Source organism: Anabrus simplex, chromosome 4 (genome assembly GCF_040414725.1).
Source record: "Anabrus simplex isolate iqAnaSimp1 chromosome 4, ASM4041472v1, whole genome shotgun sequence".
In the NCBI taxonomy this organism is placed as follows: Eukaryota; Metazoa; Arthropoda; class Insecta; order Orthoptera; family Tettigoniidae; genus Anabrus; species Anabrus simplex.
In genome coordinates, this window is record NC_090268.1 from 70027203 (window position 1) to 70053960 (window position 26758).

The following is a 26758-nucleotide window of genomic DNA, read 5'->3' on the forward strand; positions in this document are numbered from 1 at the left end:
ATTGTCGAGTGTCCACAGAGAGCATTTCAAGGTCCTTTGGAGGACATTCATAACGCAACTGAGGAGGCCTTAAAATGAATCAAAGGGCTTGATTTGGAACTATAGGCTTCTGTTTGTATATATTGTGTATATATTGCATACTTATTTATATAATCTTTCTGTGTACATCATACGATAAATAAATAAATAAATAAATAAATAAGCGATTCTGGTGTAACTGCATCTAATGACTAAGTACATGTATTCCTATATCTGTTTTTAAACATTCTAAACAGCATGTCCCACTATTAACATCTATTTAATTTCTTAAAGCTATAACAAAAAATGATTAAAATTACAAAGATTACTAATTCTATTCCTTGCGTAGTAATTTGTTCTTTGTACTTGATTGACCACACACTTAATTATCTCCAATAATAGCAGTTACATACCAAGTTTTATGTAAATCGGTCCATTAGTTTCCGAGATACGATTTTTGGCCTGCTAGATTCCTGAAATTACGCACTGTGCGACGGAGAGCCAAGTCCGAGCTTGCATCTTGCCCACCCGCCATCGTCGCCCGCCAGCCACAAGCCAGCCGCCGCACCAGCCCCTTCACTTACTCAGATAGGCCCCTGCCAAAAATTCTCCGCGCGGTCCGACCCATTTTATATACCTGGATTGGATCATCTGCGACCTCCGCCAGTACTCCAGCGATCTTCGACCAGGCCACACGCCCAGCCAGCCATCTCCAGCCCTGCCCGATGAAGGACACGTCGCCGAAAAGAGCAACTTTGTTTTGCGCTCAGTGTGTATCTGTTCGTGTCTTGTCTCGGTTCGACCCGATAAAACTACACCTGACACGACTGGTGCCCACTGGGTGCGCCTTAAGCTGTTCCTCTTCGGAGTTTGACCATTCTTAGTGCTTCACCTTCACCACACCCCCACCCTCATTCCTAGTCGGGACCATCCTGGTGGACTGAGTAGCCAGGACACAGACAACTCCAGTCATGAACATGTCCTCAGACTCAGAATCTTCCTTTTCTTCCTATTCCGAGCTACCATTGCCCAATTCCCCCCACCACCTTCCACTGCTCTATCGTGCCAACTTACCAGACTCCAAGTATACCCACTTCATCATTCCTATGGTACCCAGCCCTCACCATGACTCCCTTCAACAACTGAACGCACAATATGAACACCGTAAACTCATATCTACAGCCACTTCTACCGTCCAACAGCACATCCAACTCCTCCAAAAAATAGACAACGGTTACATCATCATCTTCGCTTGCGACAAAACAGGCTATGGTAATATCAGAGATCAGTTAGAACTCCACAATGTGTTCTACAAAATATGCGCAGATGATGTCGAAACTGATGACATAGGTACTCAAGCCTCACACACCACCATGCTCGCGGAAACGCAATCCATCCCCAACATCAGTCACTCTGAAACCCAGACACCTCCAGCCAGAAACCTAAAAGACAAACTCACTCAAACCTCCCGCCCTCCCCTTAAGATTTCCAGATCCACTCAATCCCCAACATGCAACAATCACCTAACCACTCAAACTGATATCACACTCCCACCTGACTCAGTTACCCCCACCCCACCTGCCCCCTACGTTCTTTCTACACCCCAAAACACTCATCAGGCAACACAAACCACTGTCACACAACCTCCACACTCAGACTCTACCTCACTCACCCCTGCGGGTTGGGGACGCACATGTAGAATACACCCGCGTTATCCCCTGCCTGTCGTAAGAGGCTTGGGAGTGTGCATTGGCGACCACGGGACCCATAGCTGAGTCTTGGCATTGCCTCCACATTCGTGTGCCAGGCTCCTCACTTTCGCCAATCCTGTCCGACCTCCCTTGGTCAAGTCGTCTTCTTTTCCGACCCCGACGGTATTAGAGCATTGGAGGCCTAGGGAGTCTTTCATTTTCACGCCCTTCGTGGCCCTTGCCTTTCTTCGTCCGTTACATCATCTTTCGAAGTGACGGATCCCGTCTTTCTTCTTTTTTCTCTCTCTCTGTACCCCCTGTGGGTGGGGGACGCAAACGAATAATACACCCACGGTATCCTCTGTCTGTCGTGTGAGGCGACTAAAAGGGGCGACCAAGGGATGATTGAATTAGAACCATGAAACTACCTTTGATTCGTACCATCATGCGGGGATTACCATGGGTTGCCTGTACTTGTGAGTAGTACCACTATATTAGGTACGAATTAGGTTTGTGATTAATAGCAGTAAAGAGGCTGGCCTGGGTGTTTCCAGTTTCCGTGCGTCGTACCCATATGAGCAACAGCGCGGGTCTGGGCGTAGCCTGTGAGTTGTACCGCTATATGAGTGGCACCGTGGGTCTGCGTTGCCTGTGATTAGTACCCACTATGTGGGGAACACCACGGGATGTGTGATTAGTACACCTAGGTGAGGAGCCTCATCGATTTGCGTTGGCTCTGAGTGGCGCCACTGTGTGAGAAACACCATAGGTCTGCGTTACCTGTACGAAGTACAATACTTGTGAGTAGTACCATAATGTGTGGAACACCGTGAGTCTTCGCTACTTTTGATCAGTACCCCAACGTGACAAATACCATGGTGCTACTTTACTAGCCATAAGCACCATTTTGAGGGGCCTTAGACCTGGATTTTGAATCCCTTTAGACATCAAGCACACTCGATTCAGGATTGTTGGTCAGTAATACTACTATGTATGCTCTTTCTTGAGTTAAATCCACCGGGTTTTTTTTTTTTTTGGTTTCATGTCCATCCAATCTGTCATTCTTCATGACTTTTTTCTTACTTTGGTCAGTGGATGATTTTGTACCTTTTGTTGTAATTTCATTTCGTATCATTAGGCGCCGATGACCTCGATGTTAGGCCCCTTTAAACAACAAACATCATCATCATCATCTTCCCAAACTACTGAGTTGACTCGTATAGGACTTGCTTTAACACCTTATAGAAGAAAAGTTACAAAACCTAGTCACCTCAAACCAAGATGAATGGGAGCTCGAGAGGGTACATCACTATCTATCCCCGGTTTACAGTTATACATTTTATGAAGGTTTTTACATTAGCCGGAAGAAAGCTATATTTTAGAAAACTTGTTACATAACTAAAGAGTCGGACCTTTCCCTCGGTTTAAACTGCGGAAGTAGCAAGAAAGAAACAAGTTATGTGGCCATTACCTTGTAGATGTTCTATTGACCGATGAGAGAGGCCGCCCGCCTCCTGCTTTGAGGCACACACTGAGTAAGATGACGAACAATTGGCCAAGAAACGAGAAAAGCCGCAGTTTATAAACCTTCAGGGAAGGTTAGAGATCCTTCAAGAATAAACTAGCTACACCCTCTCAATTTTGTTGGTAGATTTCAAAAGAAACACTCAGAATCGAACAACAAGCCTGTGATAGGTGGAAAATCAATTACAGAAATTACTGATTGGCTAGATTAAAAACTGGCGGAAAGAAAAAGGAAATATTGCCAACCCAAAAATAAATGAACATCATTCAGTTACAAAAACCTAGAAATACGTAACTTCTTTAAAGTATAACTTCTTACACCTCGCACCAGGTTGCATGATATAGTTTTTAGTAGTGTCATCTGTGGAAGAATGTCCAAAGTTTTTGTGAATGGCAAACAAAACAAGGATAAATTGACCGTTGACCTGTATTTTGGACCCCTTTAGACAACAACCCTCCTCGATTCAGGATTGTGCTTTACAAGTGGTCTCTTGGTCAGTAATACTATTTTTTATGATGGTATTTGTGTAGGATCCACTGATTGTTTTAAATTCATATCCATCCATTCATTCTTCATGTCATTTTATTTTTGGTCAGTGATGATTTTAAACTTTTAATTTCACTTCATTTCGTACCATCAAGTGACGATAACCTAGATGTTAGGCCCTTTAAAACAACAAGCATCTTCATCAGGATCGAATCTGTCAAGTTAGGGTCAGAAGGCCAGTGCCTCAACCGTTTGAGCCACTCACCTCGGCGAAAGTTGTACTAGGACCCATCTAACGGTCCCTTGGTTACCAAACCACGCTACCAAGTTAAGTGCCCCTGGGGCCCCTTTTAGTGTTTTCTTACGACAGTATGTATTGTTAATGATTACAATCAATGAGTACTGTCTCCCTTGTTGCTAGTCATCCGTGTTTGGGAGGGAAGAGTATCCTATTAATATTCATTCATGTTTCTGTAAACGGTATTAATTCAACTTGGAAAGATGAATTTTTCTTCAGTATGAAAAGCTCTCATCTTTATAATTCCAGAAAGAAAGCCATGTCTGTAAAATTTCTTGTTTTTGTAACTTTTCTTGTTAAACAAGTAGGCTACTATTAACGTTATTGTTTTTGTGTCCCACTAACTACTTTTGACAGTTTTCGCAGGCGACGAGGTGCCGAAATTTTGTCCCGCAGGAGTTCTTTTATTTGACAGTAAATCTACCGACACGAGGATGACGTATTAAGCCTCTTCAAATACCAACGTACTGAGCCAGGATCGAAGCTGACAAGTTGGGGTGAGAAGGCCAGCGCCTCAACCGTCTGATGCACTCAACCGGGCTAGACAAGTACTAATTTGTGTCATTCTGAGATAATTATTTAGAGAAAGAATCGGTTTATTGGATCAGTAGTATGAGGAATGCTATATTCTCCTCTGTACCCTATAGGAACGATTGACCATGCACATTCTTAAAACTCCCATAGCGACTGATACCCTAATCAGTAGCAGTGATTGGGAATTAAGTGTGGGCGCAAAATAATATACTGACAACAGGTCCCGGATTTTTGGGACATAGCGGATGGGGCAGAGAGGATTATATACAATAATACTTTTTAAAAAAATCTACAAAGTGGTAAGCCTTCTGATGCTCTCTGAACGAATTTTTACAGAGAAATAAAAGTTGACAGTTTACCAATTTACAGTGCGGTAATAATAGTTTTGCGAGATTTAGATTCAAAAAAATCTTTCACCATAAGAACAATATTACACATTTATTACAACTAAAAGAATTTAGAATGCATTTGACTACACACTAGGAAACTAATAGACACTAAAGGGACTGCCAGATTGACGAATGCGCGTAGCAAGCGGGTGAATCATACTTTAGTATCCACGACCTTGGCTAAAGAACCATGCCCCTGCTACCCTTCTTCACAACACAAGTCGGTTATCCGGGCGAACGGTATTTTGTGAGTATTTCCGCTAATAATTTTGTTAATAATTAAAGAAAATAAAGGATAGAATTAGCTCATAATGTGACAGGGCTTGTACAATTTTTTTTTAAATAATCCTGCCCCCCACGCCCACCCCCTAAACGTCGCTTCTCATCCTAAGTAGGTGTCATTTTATCCTCAAAGTAAAATACCAGCATTTTCTCCGTGAATTATGGATACTTTACTTGCCTAAAATGATCAGTGACTTCATAATGATGAAGGTTTATGGTTTGTGTCAAGGAGATCAGGCACTGGGAATCCTCGGGATGAAATGTGAGCATGTTTACATAGATTGCTCAGCTGCTGGGCACTCCATTTAATTATTAAGTCGTGCATGACAGGTAGAGTGCACTAGCGCGGAATGTTAAAAAAAAAAAAAGAAGGAAATTCAGCGTTAGAAGTGATTAGTTAAAACCCTAGATAGAATATTTGGGACATATGCTTACTGCTAGAGTACTATAGTGTTCCGTTATGGAACCTCATACTATGGCTACGTATAAAAATGGCGAGGCGGTATAGGCTGGGTTGAGATGAGACTGGGTGTTTAGAAGGATGACGGAGAGGGGGAGGTATGAAAAGCTAGGACATGGTTGGAGGGGAAGAGCCAACCTTGCGCTGAACATCTCGGACACATCGCGCAGGTCCTCGGATTGTGACGTCACCACCCACGTGATGCAATCTGGCTGGTAATCAAGACTGATGGTCAATAATGGCGGGGAAGTGGAAGGGCAGGGGGGAGGGGCGCTCGAAGCCGGAGTCTTTTTATTGTACGTGGGCCTGAATCACTGGTGCACTTAGCCAAATTAAAGCGCGCGTCCTGGTGAGGCACGTATACGTAACTGTGCGTGCATCTCACCCAGCCTGCCAGACGTAAACATATCTGCCTGACTTCACGTGCTTCGAGAATACGACATACCCTCCTTACCTCAAACATAGTCCCACAGTAAGACAGTGGATCTGTATAACCTTCTCAATTTACATACACATCACCTACGGAAGTGCGGTCTTCTTTCAAGTGTAGAGACGAAATTTTAAATAATAGTCCAGAGATACTTTTCATCAGCGAGAAAGTTGAGAATAAGAAAAGCTTGCACAAGGAAGATAAACACATAATGGGAGGGAATTGTTGCGGTGGGAAGGATGGCAACCGTGGGAGGGTTGAGCACACGAATGTACAGAAGTGAGTAGCAAGCGAGTGGAACACAGTGAAACACGAGATAAATTCTAAAACTAAGCGAGGTAGATTCAAAAAACAAAGAGGTTCGTTCTCATGGTACCAGTGAATACAACTTTCAAGTGCTATCTGAAAGAAGAAAGCCGGAGGGAGTATAGTAACGTATATAATTCACGAGAAGATGAAACCACAGGATTCTGTCCATGTAACTCAAAATATTTGAAAACTAGGTCTCTTAGGATTAATATTAATATTGTGCATTTATTTGTGATTTTCTGTAGAATAGTGACCTTCGTAAGATTTACGGAAAATTATTCATCACTTGAAAACGGCACTTCGTTGTGATCTGTCTCCAATATACTGCTCCGAATGGACATTTCCTGGGTGGAAAAGTGAAGTGGTAACTCAATGGTACATTACTTGCTGCCTGCCTAGTGTGTGCTGCTCGATGTCGTACATACTGAGAAAGGAAGTGATCGAGAGATTTATCTTTAAGTTGGAGTGTGACTCGTGATCGGAGTGAAGTGTCAGGGACATGATCGTGAGCTAGACCGTGGAGCGCATTGCCTCTGGTTGTCTGTTCGCCCCAGCATCACCACGTTGTCTCCTCCGGGCCTGGATCTCTCCATGTCGGCCGCCGTGCAGGCGCCGCCACCGGGCCTGCCGCCGCATCAACTGCAGCACCTGGGGCGGCCGCTACCGCCTCCCATACCGGCGGTCCCGCACCCACATCCGCACGCGCTTGCCAACCCACTCCCGCTGCACCGGCCGCTAGAGCCCGAGGCACCCGGTCCACCCAACCCCGACGTTCTTCTGGCTCTCCTCTCACGCAACAAGACGCTCGAAGGTAGGATGACGCCTGTACTTAGCGAAACCCCGTCCATCCATCCATCTCCCTCCTCCCTCTCACAAGCAATCAAGTACCCGTTCCTTCAAATGATATACTTTTTTTGTGAATTATATATCACTATTGATTGCTCATATGTCATTGCAATGTTTTTTTAAGTATTTTTAGCCGAATATTCTCATACGCATATCAATTGAATGGATCCATTACGTGAAAAACTAAATATTCAATAGACATCGTAACGAATTCATGGACACAAACGTGTCTTAAGGACAGTGATTTGAGGGCATGCTAATAGGAAATACGTCGTATGGAAAAGTTAGTATTCCAGGGAAACCGGGTTAGCAGGCGTTTGTATACACATGAGTCATAATGAATATTGTAAATATTAGGTAAGGAAATTCCATATACTGATGCCCGAATCATTTGCTTTAATTAGTAGAATTACATGCGAGAATATTCAATTACGATATAACAGATGCGCCATAATACTCAAACTGCAAACTACTGTTTAGTTTTACATTTTTTGTACATTTTAATGAATGCCGCTTTAAAAAATCTTCATTTATACATTTTAAACTACGGTGTTAATATAAATCTCGTGTATGAATATTAGGACTACCACCTTGCTTAGTATTTTAAGAAAAATATGTTATTATTTTTATGGTTGTTTGAAGTCGTATAATCTCTGTAGAATGACTGGATATGTCAACGTTTCAGTCAAAGTTTACTATAAATAATTAGTACTTTCATTTTAAGTTAATAAGGAAACGTGTACTACCAGTATGTTCCATTTGAATTTGTTGCCGTCGACAACAGCACTTGAAACTAGCATCATACTCCATTCATTTATCAAAGAAGATTGTATAATTATTGTTCTATTATCTCAGGAAGCCTCTTAAATTTATGAATGGTTTTAACATTAGAAGTTAGAAGTTCTTAATGTTTGAGTAATACCACCTTTACGGAACTATACAATTTTATTATTTTTTTTCTATTTAAAAAGGAATAAGTTTCGTCTCACTTATGTGAGACATCTTCAGGCTTAATACAATTATAGTAAAACACACATAATATTCCCGGTAACAACTCAAAACGATGACTTATCCATAAATCTAGGAGTCAATTTGACTCAATCAAATCAAACAAAAAAAAAACTGAAAACAGCAAGCAACAGTTTCACAACAGGCCAGCCGGGCAAGACACACACACAGAGAGAGAGAGAGAGAGAGAGAGGGGAACATTGTTACTCTAATATTGAACTTTTTAATTTAAGAATTATAAATCCATTGGAATTTCCAGCAGTCTACCTTCATGACATAACACTTTCATCACAAGATATTTTAACAATATCAACTGCTTTCAGTTATTTTTATGTTTGATTTGACTGAGTTATATTGAATCCTAGAATTATGGATAAGTCATTGTTTAAGATTGTTATTGTGTTTTTTACTATAATTGTATCAAAGCTGAAGATGTCTCATATAAGAGAGATGCAACATGTCCATTTTAAATAGGAAAAAAAAAAGGAATACAATTGTATAGTATTACAAAGGTGGAATTACCCAACAATTATGAACTAACTTGTTAAGGTTGACAATACGGAATAACTATGAAATTAATTTCTTGAGGTAATACTCACATGTTGAACCGTACCAAAACCTCGCATTGTGGCCGAAGGAGATGTTGAGGGAAACATTCAGGAATATTTCATATCAGCTGAAGATTTCAATGTGTAGAGATATTTTGTAGATTGTGAGAATACGCTCAGTCTTCCACCGAAATATCTGATATAAAATATCTTCATTAATTGGTCGTCGAAGCGTTTTTCTTTTAAATTTGTGTGTGAAACTACCGAGAACAACTTAATTGTTACTTTTTTCGTCTAAACTGGTTTTGTCTGGTAGAATGAGGGTCTGAAAACTATTCATAGTTGTAAACATGAGTTGTTGCGATATTTGTAAATATTCGTACATATAAACGGAAGGAATGAGAATTCAATAAAACGCAACATTAAGAGAATAGTTCCGTATCGATTGTGTTATTGTATTTTTTGTATTATTTGGTGCTTAAATCAGAAATTTTACTACGTTCATTTTAGAACATCATTAATATAGAATATTAATTAGCACTGAACTTAAAACAAGATCAATTAATACAGTTTCCAAATGCTGAGAACCTCTCAACGTAACACACAAACAAAACTGTATACTTTAAAAAGTTATAGTAGGGAAATAATTTCTCAGAATATGTTAAGCTGTAAAGGCTGTAACAGTGAGGATACCACAGTAAGCAATTTTAAACCACTTTGTTTCTTTCATGTCTTACAGCGGAAGGGCATCATCATTGTACTTGACCATTTGGAGATTCCAGAAATTATCTTCAAATTATTACTGACCGCGGTACTCCATGTAAAGGCAACGTCTTTGTCGCTTATTTAAGAGGCATTGATGCGTATTTCATTTGCTTGTTATCCAGAAATTCGTATATAATAATACAGCTCCATCTTCAATGTATTGTCTAAAACATAATTAGCGATTAAATAGATGTAATTAGCAGCACTGTGATATTTCCCCGCAGCTATGAAATATCTTAATGATTTCTAAAATATAAGTAATATTCCGCACATTATTATTAGCTATATAAAATTAGATTCCCTTTGAAATTATAGGTCGATGACCTAGATGTTACGCCCCTTTAAATAACAAGCATCATCATCTCTTTGAAATGGTAAGTTTTTCAAGATAGTTGTAATCCGTCTCGGAAGTTTCTACATATAACTTAAGTTCAACGTAAGCCAATTTTGTATACGCAATGTTCGCCATATTTATTTTACTTTTAATATTTTTTCAAAAATACCTCAACTAAACATAAGTAGTCTCCTATCCATACACGGCCACTTTCAAGTACTGCTGTCCAATTTTTAAAATATAAAATTCTCGATTTAAAGTGCATTAAGTTAAGTTTATTCAGTGGAGATAACTGTTGCAAGAAATACATTACATTTCGTACCATTAGGAGCCTATGATGTAGATGTTAGGCCCCTTTAAAGAACAAGCATCATCATCAGAAACACAGTATATTGTATAGAATCGTTTCTTAGATCTTAATATGGGACTACTATGTATCTGTAGGAATGCTAAGATGCCAAAATAACTTACTTGTTGTATCCAAGACTACCTTATTCTATACCTTCTCATGCCTGTAGTGTGTACCCAGACCCGGAATCAGAACTTTAAGGCCGGATGCTGTTTCTGTTACCACCCGTACTTGCCGAGATTCTAACCCAAGTCAATCAGATTAGGACACGAGTTGTTTGGCCATTGTGCGAACAAAATTCTTTCCTAAGGATTCTATATCTTGTATGCTATTTCTATATACTTATGGAACATACGTCTAATTTCCATACCTGAATATTGATTCTTAGCGTCCGTTCTGATTATCAAATTCTACAACTGGTAGGTAAAATAGGTCCACCTATTCAGTACAACACTAATAAAACATGTAACTCTACTTGGTCAAAAATCAGTTACATCATAATATAATTAGTACATGTGAGCGGGTTAGGCCGCTTGGCCCGTAATCAGCCGTAAGGATACTAATTATATGAAATTCTAACTGATTTTTGACCAAATATAATTACATGTTTTATTAGTGTGGATCCATTTTACCTTTCAATTGCAACTACTGACAATACGGATCATTACGACATTTTTAGCGTACGCTACCAAGTTCTAGGTTATCGGAATTGTCCTCCGGGAGGTTTCCTTAACGGGCCAGAGGCCAACCACACGAAGATGTCACACGATAGAACCCTGCTACCTTGGGGAACAGAATTGCCACTAGTTCGCTTTCATACTTTGTATGGCCATTCTATGTGGAAATTTTTAAATGAAAAATCACGTCCCTGTGCTTCTTATTCTACGTAAAACTAGCGTTCTCCTGGCTGTGATTACGACGTAAATACTGTAGGCATGAAAATCTACAAGGTTACTGTGCGTACCTGACTGACAATGGAATGTGTAAGGTAGTCTTGAATTCAAGTAAGTCATTTTGACATCTTCCGCTACAATGACGTTATCCTGCAATGAAATCGGAAATGTATTTATTTGTTTAATTTGTTTATATAGTGGTGCTAATAATGTGATCTTCTTGTGCATGGAATAAATACTCGTAAGGGAGATGCATTAACGCGAAGGAGAGAAACAAATCCAGAACCTTCCTCATAGGAGAAATAACGGGCACTCAAATATATGCTATAGCACATGGAGGAACCTTGATGCTTACGATTCTATCTAGAGCAAACAAGTCGAAAAAGGACCGCTTTCGGTATTCGAGCATGAATTTTCCTCCCGAAGTTAAAGATCGTATTTGTACATTTACTAGAAATAAAGAACCACTTTGCCAGTATTGCATTGATAGAAAGTTAAATATACAACAATATACTGGGTTTAAAACTAATTCGATCTTCAGAGGTACCGTCTTGTAGTACTAGTAACAGTCAAATAATAATATGTCACATTTTATCCACTTTTTTTAAATATATCTTTTCAACCTCCTTATTTATCGTTTTCATTTTTCATTTCATTCCAGTTTACATTTTAATGTCAAGAAAGGTGCAATCTCAAACGAAGTCATATGTTAATTGGATAATAATTTAAATGAGCTATACCAATATGATAAAAAGACACACTCAGCTGGTTCACTTGTAAATATCCTTAAAAGAAAACACTACGAGATGATGACTATGGTAATAAGAATTGAAATGTTGGAACACTTGTTCATTAGTAGTTACTCTTAATATCTATATAATTAGTTTTAGAGACGCTTTGGTGGATTGCTATTTACGATTTTTTCTTGAAAGTGTAATTGATCGATATATTTGATTTTCATGTAGTTGGTGTATTACGTTCGAGAACTGTCGGATCACGTACAGGTGGTTTTAGCGTTATGAAAGTTACTAATACTACTATAATAGAACAAAGTGGTGCACATAACTCTGCTAACTCTAAAAAAGTTACAAATTGTAGAGAATCAATTAGGAAGTAATCTGATAGTCTTCTTTTGTATGTATAAATTATATATATATGTACCACCAGGCAATGCCTTATTCCTCCTTCTTCCTATATTTTCTCTTATCTTATTAGAAAATAAGGCATTGCGAATTAGATACACTGATTGTTTTAATCTCATACTCAATTTCTCATCACCATTTTTTAAATACTTGTCAGCGGATACATTTTAAACTTTTAAATATCGTATATCATGTCGTCCATATCGTTTCATTAGGGGCCGATGACCTTCGATGTTAGGCCCCTTAAAGCAACAAGCATCATCATCATCATCATCATCATCATCATCATCATCATCATCATCATCGTCATCATCATCATCTTTTGTATGTGTGTGTATATTTGTCTTCTGAAAGTATTATTACGAGGCTACTGCTATTCTGTACTGACTTCAACTGAACATTTGGTTTGACATCAATCATGCAGTACCTTATTTATCGGAATAATAGCTATTGGGGTTAATGATGAGTGAAGTGAGATAAACTTTTGCAGAATTTGACGTTTCTCGGAAACCTTAGTTCGCTTCCACAGAAGAAACTGGGATGTGAAAGGGAAAACATAACCAATCCGTTTCAAACATTACTTTTTACCTAGATTTTAAGCATAAAGTTCTGTATGCAGATCGGTTGCGTAGAATAATTCTTTAGGTCTCTTCACCTTCTAAGTTAAAGGTTGAAGGTTTGCATTCCGGCGTAATCGATGGACATTTTAGAGCCATTAAATTTAAACGTGAGGAATTAGTACCTGTAGATTTATTTTAAAGATAAAGAATCAATTTGTCTAATAAAACGCCAGCGTGGATAGAAAATTAAATGTAACTTACAACAATATACAGGGTATAAAACTAATTCGGGCTTCCGAGCCGTATAAATAGACCGAAGAGAGGTACCCATCGTCTAGTCTGTAGTACCTGCAACATTAAAGAGGGGCACGAATAATCTAAATAATCATACATCGCGTTTTATCCAGTTTTCTTCATCCCTTTACTATTGATAGAATATTTCTGCGAGAAACGTGCATTAGTACATTGGTATTATTATTATTATTATTATTATTATTATTATTATTATTATTATTATTATTATTATTATTATTTCTTGTAAGGTGATGTTCCTGCGTTTACATAATATACTATAACGTCCATTTTAATAAGATACAAATATTAATTGTATCAACAGTAGAGAGACGCTGATAATGTTAGAATCTAAAATCATAAATTCTAACACAAATTACATAATTCAAAGATATGGTTATGGCGATTTATCTTAACACATGGGGTGGATGGTCGGTTAAAGACTTTTAATGAACATATTTAAATGTGTATACACAATAGTTTTTATTATTATGTCATTGCTTATATATTTGTGATTTATTTTATGGCTGATGACATTTTAAATGTCGAAACCGGCCCTATGTTGAATAAAAGTTATTAGTACATAAACACGTTATTAGTATTGAATAGGTTGAACCTAACAGATATCTCATCTCTGTAAATTAGATATGATCTATTTCACTGTTACGAAAATTGTGAGGGTAGTGGTTCCTATCTATGATCTATTTATGACATCTTGTTGATTTTCTTATGTTAGAATGGCCGAGATTTTTTCATTTTTTTGAGTGTCCTGAGTTCGAATCTCGTCAACGTCGGGTGTAATTTTCAATAAAATCGCCGTGTGTTGCAAGGAAGAGTACCCGATTTTAAATTTCCGTCCATAACCAAGGATAACGTGGTTGCTCCGTTCATCCCACGTAAACACAAGGCGGTGACGTTAAACAAAAACGCATATAATAATAAGTGTATAACTTGCATTTCTTGATTTACAAACAGTGTATTTACTGATCTGGTTGGAGGAAATCAATGGTAATAATCTTGTCAGGCCATGTGAAGTATCAAGTATAACGTCGTATCATAGTTGCGCCTAAAAATGCCGCTATGTGATAATATTTCAGCTTAGAACTCTGACCAGAAACGTTCAATACTGTCAAGGAATTTTCGTTCTAAGTGATACATGTGTTGCAGGTCAGTATTTCTACACTCAAAATTGACACATAACGGAATTTCGAAGCGTAACGACGATATAAGTTTTCTCCTCTAAAGACAGCCATTTTAACAGCCGGATTATTGCCAATAAAATTATGCTACAAATTTATCTCGGCAGCTAAGTAAAATTTAAGCTTTACTTATTTAATCCTTTTCTGTTCTCTCCAAACGGCTTGCCCTCTCGTCCCTGTCTGAACGCAAGCTCATTAATTCTTGTGATGTACACTGCATATTTAACTGTCCACCCTCGGAGAAATATTGAACTGTTACGTTTTAAACAGTTTTAATATAGTGAATATTGTTAACTTTATTAACAATAATAATGTATAAGAAATTTTGTTCTTATTTATAGAAATTATGCATTTATGTGTCTCCTTTGAGGGAAGCGATATTCTTAGTTTTCCGGGAGGAAATATCCATTGTGATATATAAATCACGATACCTTTTGACCTAACGCTATAACGTAAATGTTCTTTATCATCATTCATGCAAATATCCCCACAAATGTCTGAAACTTAATTCCACTTTTCTGACGTATGAAATATTTTATCAGGAAAATTATCTCTTCATGGATATATATTAAGAAATACACGTTATCAATAGTAATATTTTGATTTAAATATTTCCTACCCTGTATCATTTATAAACACTCGAGTAAGATAATTTATTTTCTCTAAATATTAATGTAAAATATGAACAGAATCTTAATCATTGTTTAGTTCCTAGTTGTATTTTCTTGTTTACTGGACTATACATTCCGAAATGTAATCCCCTATACGAATGTGCTCTACATTCCACTGCAGCACCTTGTCCAGTACCTAAATGGTTACACTTTGCAACATTCTCGAAACTGGAGTAAGTTCCTGATCATTTCGTGAATAGGACAAATTTTTCCGATCAAGTAACAAATAATTGTTGGCATGTTTACGTGATACGAGGTTATGTAATGATTTTATACTTTGAGAAGTTTTGAGTAAATTTCATCAGTGATATTTTGGAAGTGTTACGAATGAGATAGGTACAGTGGTTGTAGATTACGGTATTTTCGTATTCAGGCTGTGATTTATATCTGTAAAACTTATACGGTGATACACATAGCACACTTGTAGAATACTTACGAAGTCTGACAGCGAGGGAGCGTTGTTGAACTTGCGTAAATAGCTTACATGTGAACTGCTGAATGATATAACTTTCGAGTGGATGAAGCCGCATGCACTCTTTGTCTCTCGTGAATTATTCTATAAAGTGATTTAAACTATTTCTTTTTATTATAAAAACTGTAAGTGTCTAATAATTTCCACTCATACGCCAAAGACAATGGTAGGCCTAATGTTAAAATTGTCTTCTGGGTCATGAAATGGAGCATGATTGAAGTGTCTCTGAACAGGATACAGTGGGGGAGTTATGTATTAAATGAAATATTTGTGCATTAAATAATTCAACCTTAAAATACATATTTTAGAGTATCATTTCAATGTGATCCTTTACACTCAGTTTATTAATCTTCTATCAATAATATAATTGTCACGAGCTGTAGTTTCATTTTATGAGCACATCTGTGCATACTTTATATGTATAATAATTACGTTATGAAAGATTTGATGAGAAAATTGGAGATGATACTTTGAGATTTAATTCAAGACGTAAAAATCAAACTAAGGTTCGGAAAAATTACATTCATGTTTATAGCGTATTCATTCACTCAATATTTCTTGTACTAACGTTCGAAGATCTCCGTGGGTAAAGAGATATGGTACGTAGGATGTGCAATACCATGAAAAGTTATTTGTAACTCATACATTAAAGAAGATGCCAAAAATCGTTCGATAAAGAAAATAAATGTAGAAATAGTGTATCTGCATGTTTATCTATTACTAACGAAATTAATCCCATAGTACTGGTACTCTCTTGAACACTCACAGTGCAATATCACTAATAATTCTTTCGCTCAAATACAAATAGGGGAAATAAGACTGTTAAGTGGAAATATTTTAGTACGTAATGTGACGACTTTTCTTCTCACTCAAAATTAAGCCTTCACTTAATAATTACTTTGAGATTTTCCCAAAATCCTTTCCAGCAATAATTTTTTCGTGTTGGAGATGACAGATTATGTGTTTTCGGTATTATTTTGAACAATTAAAATTTGGAAAATTAGGTATATTAGCAAAGCCAGTAACTTTCGCAGATTTATTAAATTTGTATTTAAGCATGTTAGTGATATAAATATTTCACGCATATTAAATGACGTAAATGTCTGTCTTTGCAGCACTAACTACGTATTCGCTCGGACTACATAAAGTGAAGCCAATATCTATTTTCGTAAATAATAACGATTACTTTGCTTAATTAAGTGTTATTTATGAGTTGTGATTTTATTTATCTCTAGGAAACTTTCATCTTTGACAGAGGAAACAGTTTGGATGATACTTGGTAGGTACGTTATTCTAAAGTATGGGTTTCTTGATATCCCAAAGAGCCAATTATCATTATTTTACGTAGCTGTGTAAACATATGCTATCCGAAAGTAATGTACACTTTATTATAATTAAGTTCAACGTTTTCACCTTTCTTGAGGAGCAGATGATCACAAAGTGATAACAATTTAAAATAATTTGTTATTTATTCATATGTTTATTCTTTCACGACCAGACCCACTCGAATATAAGACGCTGTTACATAATTCACTCGGAAATTCTGGCCTTGAACACCTCAGAAGAAACAAACTCACTGCCTGCTACCCGAGGTAGGGAGAAATAATCACAATGTTCACATTGCACTAGTAATTAGCACACAAGAAATGGAAAGAGAGTCAAATAACAAAGGACGCTCACGCTTCCACCAAACTGACTTCCACAGTGTGTAAAGACTCGTACGGTTCTAGCACAGAGCTGTTGGCTTCGCTTCTTTATATAGACAATCGTCAGAGTGAGAAAACAACCACACTAATACACTTAGGCTCCCATACGGGGGGGTCATAGGTTACCCAGCCGTGAGTTTATAGCCGGGCCCATCACTTCTAATAAGTGAAGCGCGTTGTCGTCTTCCTTGCTGGCTTCCTTTTCAAAAAATTACAACTCTACTTTACTCAGCTTGGCTTGGCTTGCGGCGTTATTTTTAATCTAATTGTTGAGGACCAGCAGAAGCATTGAAAGGCGCGTTAGGCTAGTTGGTGGCCAAGACGCACGGTCCCGACGCCACCGTCCGCTTCAGCTGGGCGCGCGATATTCTTTTCATGAGTGCAACTGCACTTAGTTGATTGAACTTTGCCACACACCGACAAGCAACACCCGTCTTGCTGCAGGTGCCGGTCAATTATTAACGGATGAATATTCCAGACCAAGATTGCTTTCAGCTCTCTTGTGGTCGATCGTAACGTATTCATTAATTCACCAGTAATATGAGTCAACTGATTACGAATGAACGAATGAATAAAATACTCGTATCACAATGAACCTTGGCCAGTAACTGTGGAGAGAACATTCATTTATTGTGATTATTAATGTATGCAGTCAGTTGTTTATAATATGAAATACTAAAGATATTCCAATTAACAAAATATTTCGACAATAATTAAAACACTTAAAGGACCCGCACTGATCCGCGGCATTCGTTATAAATAGGCCAGACAACACATCTTGATATACCTATCGTAGTCATGCTGTTTTTTCTGCCTTTTTCAATGGTCGTATGAACATTTAATAAGCACGTTATGATATGCCGCAGTTTGCAGTCAGAATTCATCCATTCTGACGTCGTCATGCCGTCTGTTTGGTAAAAATATATCCATATAATTCGGTATTTTTTATCCTGCTGTTCTCGACGTAAAGGTTGGTATTCTCTACCCCCTGTGGGTATTGAGGTGGGTAGAATAACACCCAAGGAATCCCCTGCCTGTCGTGAGAGGCGACTAAGGGATGATTGTCTTAGAACCATGAAACTAATTTTGATTAGTACCATCACGCGGGGAACACCGTGGGTCGCCTTTACTTGCGAGTAATGGCACTATATTAGGTACACAGTAGGTTTGTGATTCGTAGCAGCAGTAGGTGTGGACTGTGGGTTCACAGTACCCGTGAGTCGTACCTAGGTGAGCAACACCACGGGTCTGGGCGTTGCCTGTGAGTTGTACCACTATATGAGCGACACCGTGGGTCTGCGTTGCCTGTGATTAGTACCCACTATGTGAGGAACACCACGGGAATACCGGCGCCCGTGATTAGTACACCTAGGTGAGGAACCTCATCGGTTTGCGTTGGCTGTGAGCGGCGCCATTGTGTGAGAAACACCATAGGTTTGCGTTACCTGTACGAGGTACAATCCTTGTGAGTAGTACCATAATGTTTGGAACACCGTGAGTTTACGCTACCTTTGATTAGTACCGCAACTTGAGAAATACCATGGTTCTACTGTACTAGCGACATTTACCGTTATGAGGGGCCGTTGACCCGGATTTTGGACCCCTTTAGGAAACAAGCGTCATCATCATCAGAATTGTACTTAAGAATGGTCCCTTGGTCGATAACGCTCTTTCTTTCTGGTAGTTTTTGGGTAGGATCCACTGATAGTTTTGAGTTCATGTCCACCCATACATTCTTCATGTCATATTTGTTTTTTGGTCAGTGGATAATTTAAAACCTTTGTTTTGTCATTTCATTTCGTACCATAAGGGCCGATGACCTAGATGTTAGGCCTCTTAAAACGACAAGCATCATCATCATCATCATCATCAGTCTTATTCCGTATATCGAGAATTTGAAATCCTGGGATAGGAAGCGCCTCTTCTTTCAACGCTTGATTTTTCTTATTGGTGTGGCTACATGAGGTACATGAGTGTCCGACTCGTTGACTGAATGGTCAGTGTACTGGCCTTCGGTTCAGAGGGTCCCGGGTTCGATTCCCGACCGGCTCGGGGATTTTAACCTTCATTGGTTAATTCCAATGGCCCGGGGGCTGGGTGTTTGTGCTGTCCTCAACATCCCTGCAACTCACATACCACACATAACACTATCCTCCACCACAATAACACGCAGTTATCTACACATGGCAGATGCCGCCCACCCTCATCGGAGGGTCTGCCTTACAAGGGCTGCACACGGCTAGAAATAGCCACACGAAATTATTATAGGTACATGAGTGAGAACGTTTATTATATCAGAATAGATTTTATCTTCTTCCCGATATGTATTGAGTTGGTGCATGTCGTCTATCGGGTCCAGTTTTACAGTCGAGTGCCTTACCAATGGCCACGTTACCTGGAGTTTTAGGGTCTGTATTCACTATTTCACTCTCTTGTAGACGATCGTAGTAACTTAAAGACCGGGTGAGTTGGCCATGCTGTTAGGGGCACGCAGCTGTGAGCTTGCATCCCTGAGATAGTGGGTTCGATCCCCACTGTTGGCAGCCCTGAAGATAATTTTCCGTGGTTTCCCATTTTTACACCAGACAAATGCTGGGGCTGTAACTTGATTAAGACCACGGCCACTTCCTTCCAACTCCTAGGAGTTTCCTATCCCATCGGCCCCATAAGACCTATTTGTGTCGGTGCAACATAAAGCAAATTCTCCCCCCCCCCCAAAAAAAATTATATATATAAAGGTAACTTTAAGTGTGTGCCAACTGATTACGAATGAATGAATTTTACTGCCATAGCTGGTAGTGTGGTTTGTTGTATGTAGTTGAAGAGAATAAGAACACAAAAATATCCAGTCCCTAAGCCATACGAAATAGTCATACACTGTCAAAATCCCCGACCCACCTGGGAATAAAACCGGAGGTCCTTTGAACCGATAGCCAGTATGCTGACCATTCAGCCAAGGATCTGGTCAACAAATTATATTTGATAATAATCTTAGTTTTATATATTCCTAGGTAATTTTACGAGTTTTAGTGACGCGTAGGTACCTTAATTTTGTCCCCCAGGTGTTACTGACGTAAGGTTGAATTATTTTAAGCACCATGAAATGCCACCAGTTCTGAGTCAGCATCGAATCCGTCTGGCTGTAGTAGAAAGCAAGTGCTCTACTGTTTGATGAGCTATTCGGCCAAGTCGGTATATTTAATTCTTTATGTTAGATAAATACCACGATCGAACGAAAATATTTTAGAGAAAACTCCATGAAAATCTTATGAATAGTTTTCTTGCCGTACCCATTTCATTTCTGTCGACATTGGACACAACATCTAGTATCAAGAAAATTGAAGGTAACTGCAGTCTGTACCAAGATCTTAAATTTGTAATATCAAAATTTATTTTCTTACACTGTACCTGAAAAGTAGACATTCAAAATCGAATTGAGAACATTTCTAAAGATACTACTTACGTTAACTCTATAGGAACATTAACGTTTCTGAAAAATGTATAATGAGTAAATTCAAAAGTAGTTAACCTTTCTTAACAAAATAATCAATAATGATAATTACTTCCAAGAATTGGACGTGAGTTCAGAATGTCAATAGAAAAATAAATGCATTCATTGCATTAGCCAATTTCTGCTCAGAATCATATATGAAATCCCTATTCTGTCATTCACAGTGCTATTGAGAAAACGAGATGTTTCAACAGCTGAAATCGGTACCAATTTAAGTTTATCTCTCGCCACCCCCTGTGGGTGGAGGACGCAGGAACAGAATACACCCACGGTATCCCCAGTCTGTCGTATGAGGCGACTAAAAGGTGCGACCAAGGGATGAGCGAATTAGAACCATGAGACTACTTGCAATATATTAGTACCACCATGCGGGGAACACCACAGGTCGCTTTTTTTACTTGCGCGTAGTACCACTATGTTAGGTACGAAATAGGTTTGTAATTAGTAGCAACAGAGTATGCTGTCTGATTTCACAGTAACTGTGATTAGTACCACTGTATGAGTGACACCATAGGTGAGCGACAACGTGGTTCTGACTTGCCTATGATTAGTACCAACTATAATATGAGTAACACCACGGGATAGTACGAGTCCCTGTGGTTAGTACACTTATGTGATGAACACCATATGTTTGCGTTGCCTTGTAAATGGCGCCGCAAATTGCGAAACACCATAGGTCTGCGTTACATGTGCGAATTTCACAGCCTCTTGGTCAGTAATACTATTGTTTTACGTCAGTTTATGTGAATGTGAGTTATGCAAGTCGGATCCACTGATTGTTTTAAATTCATATCCATCCATTCATTCTTCGTCCTCACATTTTGAATTCTGGTCAGTAGAGGAGTTTAGACTTTTAATTTGGCATTACATTTCATCTCCCACGAACCTACTACGTTGGCGTAGCAGGGGGAGAGGTGATACTCCCACGTGGCGCGTCCCAGGTGGCGGGTAGGGGGTTCCTAACCGGCTTGCCGGCGGACTTGAGGGAAATAAAATACCTCTCGCGGACCAAACACACTACCCCCTGCGGGTGGGGGACGCTCATGCAGAATACAACTGCGGTATCCCCTGCTTGTCGTAAGAGGCGACATAAAGGAGCGACCTTGGCGCGGATATGGATTGCAGTTTGGTACAATGTGTGGATGGGAGAGGTTGAATACATCCATAGGAAATCCCTGCCAGTCGTAGAAGACGACTTAAAGGGTCATGTGGCCATGGTACCCTCTTTATTTTTTATTATTTTTCCGAGGGTCAGATGTAGACCATTCCAAATTTTGATGTGCGTGCTGCCCGGAGATGGGCCTCTTACGTGTGCGATTACGCCCAAAAGCCCGCAACTGCCCACCCAGGAACATAGCGGGTGGGAGCGCCATGTACCTTGGCAGTAGTATCCGCCTGACGACACACGTCTCCGCACAGCCGAAGGACATATTATTATTAATTATTTTTTCTTTTTTTATCTATATTTAGTGCTCTGTACACGCTAAGGGGTACATGCTATTGCGGGTGACTGAAGGAAGGGAGTCTTAGTGCTCATTGCCTCAGTCATCCCTTATTAGGCATCGTCCAAAATCGGACCCCGGGCAGTACCTGCTATGACCAGGTGGGTATTACCTTGGCTGCTTGGTTCGGCTACAGACCCCCCCTGATCGGAGTGAGTGGCCACGAACCTACTACGGTGGCGTAGCAGAGGGAGAGGTGATACTCCCACGTGGCGCGTCCCAAGTGGTGAATAGGGGGGTCCTAACCGGCTTGCCGACGGACTTGAGGGAAATAAAATACCTCTCGCTGACCAAATACACTACCCCCTGCGGGTGGGGGACGCACATGTAGAATACACCCGCGGTACCCCCTGCCTGTCGTAAGAGGCGACTAAAAGGGACCCAAGGGGCTCTCAACTTGGGAGTGTGGATTGGCGACCACGGGGCCTTTAGCTGAATTTTGGCATTGCTTCCACTTACTTGTGCCAGGCTCTTCACTTTCGTCTATCCCGTGCGATCTCCCTTGGTCAACTCTTGTTCTTTTTCGACCCCGACGGTATTAGAGCGGTGTGTACCTGCGGTGACAATCTTACCGTGGTACACATCCTTACGGAGTGTACGGACCTGGTTGATCTTCGCCGTAGTCTTAATCTCCCGAGTACCATCTCCCTTATCTTGCGTGATGACGAGCAGTCAGCAGACCTCGTCCTCCGTTTCATGAGGGGTAGTGGTCTGTTTTATCGTATGTAAAGATGTCCTCTGTGCTCGTGGCTTTGTGTTAATTGCGCTTTTATCCTATTGACTTCATTTTAGTTTGTGTTGCGTATTTTAATGTGTTTATTTGAACGTCTAATATAAAGTATGTATATATATCTGTAATAGCAGGCAATGCCTTATTCCTTTTTCTCCTGTATTTTCTCTTATTTTATTACAAAATAAGGCATTGCGAATTAGATCCGCTGATTGTTTTAATCTCATACTCATTTTTCATCACCATTATTTTTTACCTCTAGTCAGTGGACACGTTTTAAAATTTTAACCGTCATATATCATGTCGTCCATCTCGTTCCATTAAGGCCGATGACCTTCGATGTTAGGCCCCTTTAATCAACAAGCATCATCATCATCACCATCATCATCTACTTTCCTAGCGATAAATACCATTATGAGGGGATGTCGACCTGTATTTTGGACCCGTTTCGACTATAGGCATAATCGATTCAGCATCATGCTATAGAAGCAGTCTCTTGGTCGGTAATACGATTGTTTTGTGCCAGCTTCTGTGCATGTGAGGCACTGTGGGTCGGATCCACTGATCGTTTTAAGTACATATCCTTCCATCCCTTCATTCGTCATCATGCTCTGAATTCTGGTCAGTGGAGGATTTTGGACTTTCAAGTTGTCATTTCAGGGGCCGATGACCTCGATGTTAGGCTCCTTTAAACAACAAACATCTATCAATCAACATTATTATTATTATTATTATTATTATTATTATTGTTATGGAGATTTCCGTGGTAGTTAGAGGAGAAAGAAGGTGCGGGGGTGAACGGGTCTCAGGCTACGAAATTAAAGTTAATTTAAAATTTAACAAGGTTATATTTTCTTTTCAAAATTAAGAAATAACAAGCATGGCAGGTACAGAGTAGCAAAGCCACTATTCAAGAATGTACAACTGCAGAGTTACAGGATGGGCTCCGAGAGCCAAACCCACAATACATGAACAATTAGCCCAATCTTACGATGTACAGAAATTCAACAAAGGGGCAGAAGACCCCAATCATGCCCAGGAGCACTTGCTCCCAATTACACAGTAAAGCCTCCTCGAGGCATACAACACTCAATTTACGAGAAAGAGCCACTCGCTCTCAACATTAAGCCTATTAAAGGCCACACCAAACTCCACCTTCAAGTTGTCCTCTAAGGACATAGGCACAGGGGTAAAATACCCAACCTACTGAGGCCTATTAAGTGAGAAAAAGGTTAATTACATGACCTCTAAAATAACCACTTGAGAGGAGGCGATCTGCACTCCTAATACACTTGTTTAAAAACCTAATCTGGCACTAGGCCGCTAATGCAAGGGCTAATCCCATACTAACGAGGTGACTTAAGAAAGCAACAATTTACATTACTGTTACGGAAGAATCGGTTGAGAAAAAATAAGTTCACCTCAGAACAATATGAGTGGGAGCTCGAGAGGGTGTCTTTACATTTTTAGGGAAGTTACATGGTGGAAACGCTTCGGACCCGCCCCGAGAGTTAAACTGCTGAGCTAGCAAGAAAAGAAGTTATTAAAAGGCCATTACCTTGGTGTTGAACTGCTGTCCGAAGAAAGAGGCGCTTCCCGCCCCCTGCTATGTACTTTACACACTGAAAGATGGTAGAGAAGTGGCGCAGAGACCCTAAAATCAGCAGTTTATATACTCTCGCGGAAAGTTCGAGGCGTTTCAGGAAAGAAAACACCCGCCCACAATCATTTTATTGGTTAGGGCTAAGCAGCACATCCAATTTGAAGAGGAAACCCCTTATTGGTCGTAAATTAATTAAAGAAATTCGGGATTGGCTAAATTCAAAACAAGGGGAAAGAAAGGGGAATACAGCCAACTTAAACAATACCAGAAAGAAATTTAACAAGAAACAAACTTTTGAAATAAAATTTTCTCCAAAAAACAGTTCTTTCACTTCGTACTAGGGTGCACTATTGTAGTTCTTCAGTAGTGTCCTCTAGAAGAGAAAGTTCACACTTCTTACTACAAGCAAAACAAAAATACGTCGAAAACGACCCAGTTCAGAAACTTCAAAATTTCCAAGTAGTGACATCTTCTGAGTAACTTGAAAATTAATACATTAGTTAAAGTTCGGACTTCTCCAGCAGAGGATTTTCAACTGGCGCAAAGTTTGAATTAGCGGCGTGGAGGTGTACCGCCCGGTACAATTATTATTATTATTATTATTATTATTATTATTATTATTATTATTATTATTACGGGGATACCCGTGGAGCAGAAAGAGGTTAAAGAAGGTACCGGGGTGAATGGGTCTATCTACAATATCAAAATTAATTTAAAACTTGAACGGAAGATTATATTTTTTTCTGAACTTCAAACTTAACAATTTTTCACTGAATAAACATAACAATGAAACATCAGTTACAATAACAATTTCATAAATTGGAAAATTCAAGATTCAGACCTTGACAATTCTGGGCTACAAGCCCCTAAGTTACAAATTTACAATAGAAAGTGTTATCCCCTAATTCCAGAGCACTTGCTCCCAAAATACAATATATAGCCTTCCAGCGGTACTCGTTACTCTTACAAAATTTTGGTAAAAGAACAGGCTCTCAGTTGCTCAAGCCTACTCAAGGAAACATCACATGACAATCTCTGGCCTCTCAAGGCACTATTTACAAATTGAAATTTTATTACACAGAGGTATCTCGTACTCAATCCACAAGGCCTTTGCGAAAAAAGAACAGGATAAATAAATGGCCCGAAAAGAAACTGAATGGAGGCGTACACTGCACTCCCAGATAATGAGAAATTAAGACCTTCAGGTCTCTCGGCGGATGAAACAGGGGCTATTCACAAACTACTGTGGTGGATCGAATGGAAATAACTAACACATTACGAGAAGAAAACAGTTATGAAAACGTAGTCTCCTCAAACCAAGATGAAGGGGAGCTCGAGAGGGTAACTCACTCTCTATCTCCGATTTACAGTTATAACTTCATGAAATCTTTACATTAGCCAAAAGAAAATTACATTTTAGAAACGTATTGTTACATAATTAAAAACTCGGACCTTTCCCTCGGGTAAAGTTGCGGAGACAGCAAGAAAGAATGAATTTTATGTGGCCATTACCTTACAGATGTTCTGCAGACCGAAGAAAGAGGTGGCCCCGCCTCCTGCCTTAACACACACACTTAGAAGGACGACGATCAATTGGCAAGGAAACGTGAAAAGGCGCAGTTTATATACCCTCAGGGAAGGTTCGAGAGGATTCTGGGCTAATCCGTACACACCCTCTCAATTTTATTGGTTAATCTCAAAAGTTACACTCAAAATTGAACAAGAAGCTTGTGATAGGTTGAAAATTAATTACAGAAATTTCTGATTGGGTAGATTAAAAACTGGCGGAAAGAAAAAGTATTGTGCCAACCCCAAAATAAATGAACATAGATTCAGTTATAAAGACCTAGAAATACGAAACTTCTATAAGTTCTAAGTTCTTTTACCTTGCACCAGAGTGCATGAGCATAGTTTTGGTAGTGTCATCTGCGGAAAAATGTCCAAACTTCTTGTCGAATGGAAAACAAAACGAGGAGAAATTCAGTCACTTTAGGAAACTTCACAATAACAAAATTACTTAATATTTTAGTGGTGACATCTTCTGATTAAAGTTCAAAGTTCGTGTAGTATCAGTTTCACCTTTTGATCACTGGAGGAGTTTATTAGGGCGGTTATTTTAAATGAGCGGAGTTGAGGTGTACCTCCCGGTACAATTATTATTATTATTATTATTATTATTATTATTATTATTATTATTATTATTATT

At 39.3% G+C, this 26758-nt stretch overlaps 1 protein-coding gene across 1 annotated transcript in view; it reads left to right on the forward strand.

Annotated features, from left to right (window-relative positions):
* Positions 1-7013: 7013 nt before the first annotated feature.
* The window catches only part of Lim3 (Lim3 homeobox protein), a 554170-nt gene continuing 534425 nt past the window's right edge, over positions 7014-26758 (forward strand). The window contains exon 1 of the mRNA XM_068227353.1: positions 7014-7233. Coding sequence (XP_068083454.1) covers positions 7014-7233 — 220 coding nt within the window. The remainder of the gene's footprint in view (positions 7234-26758) is intronic.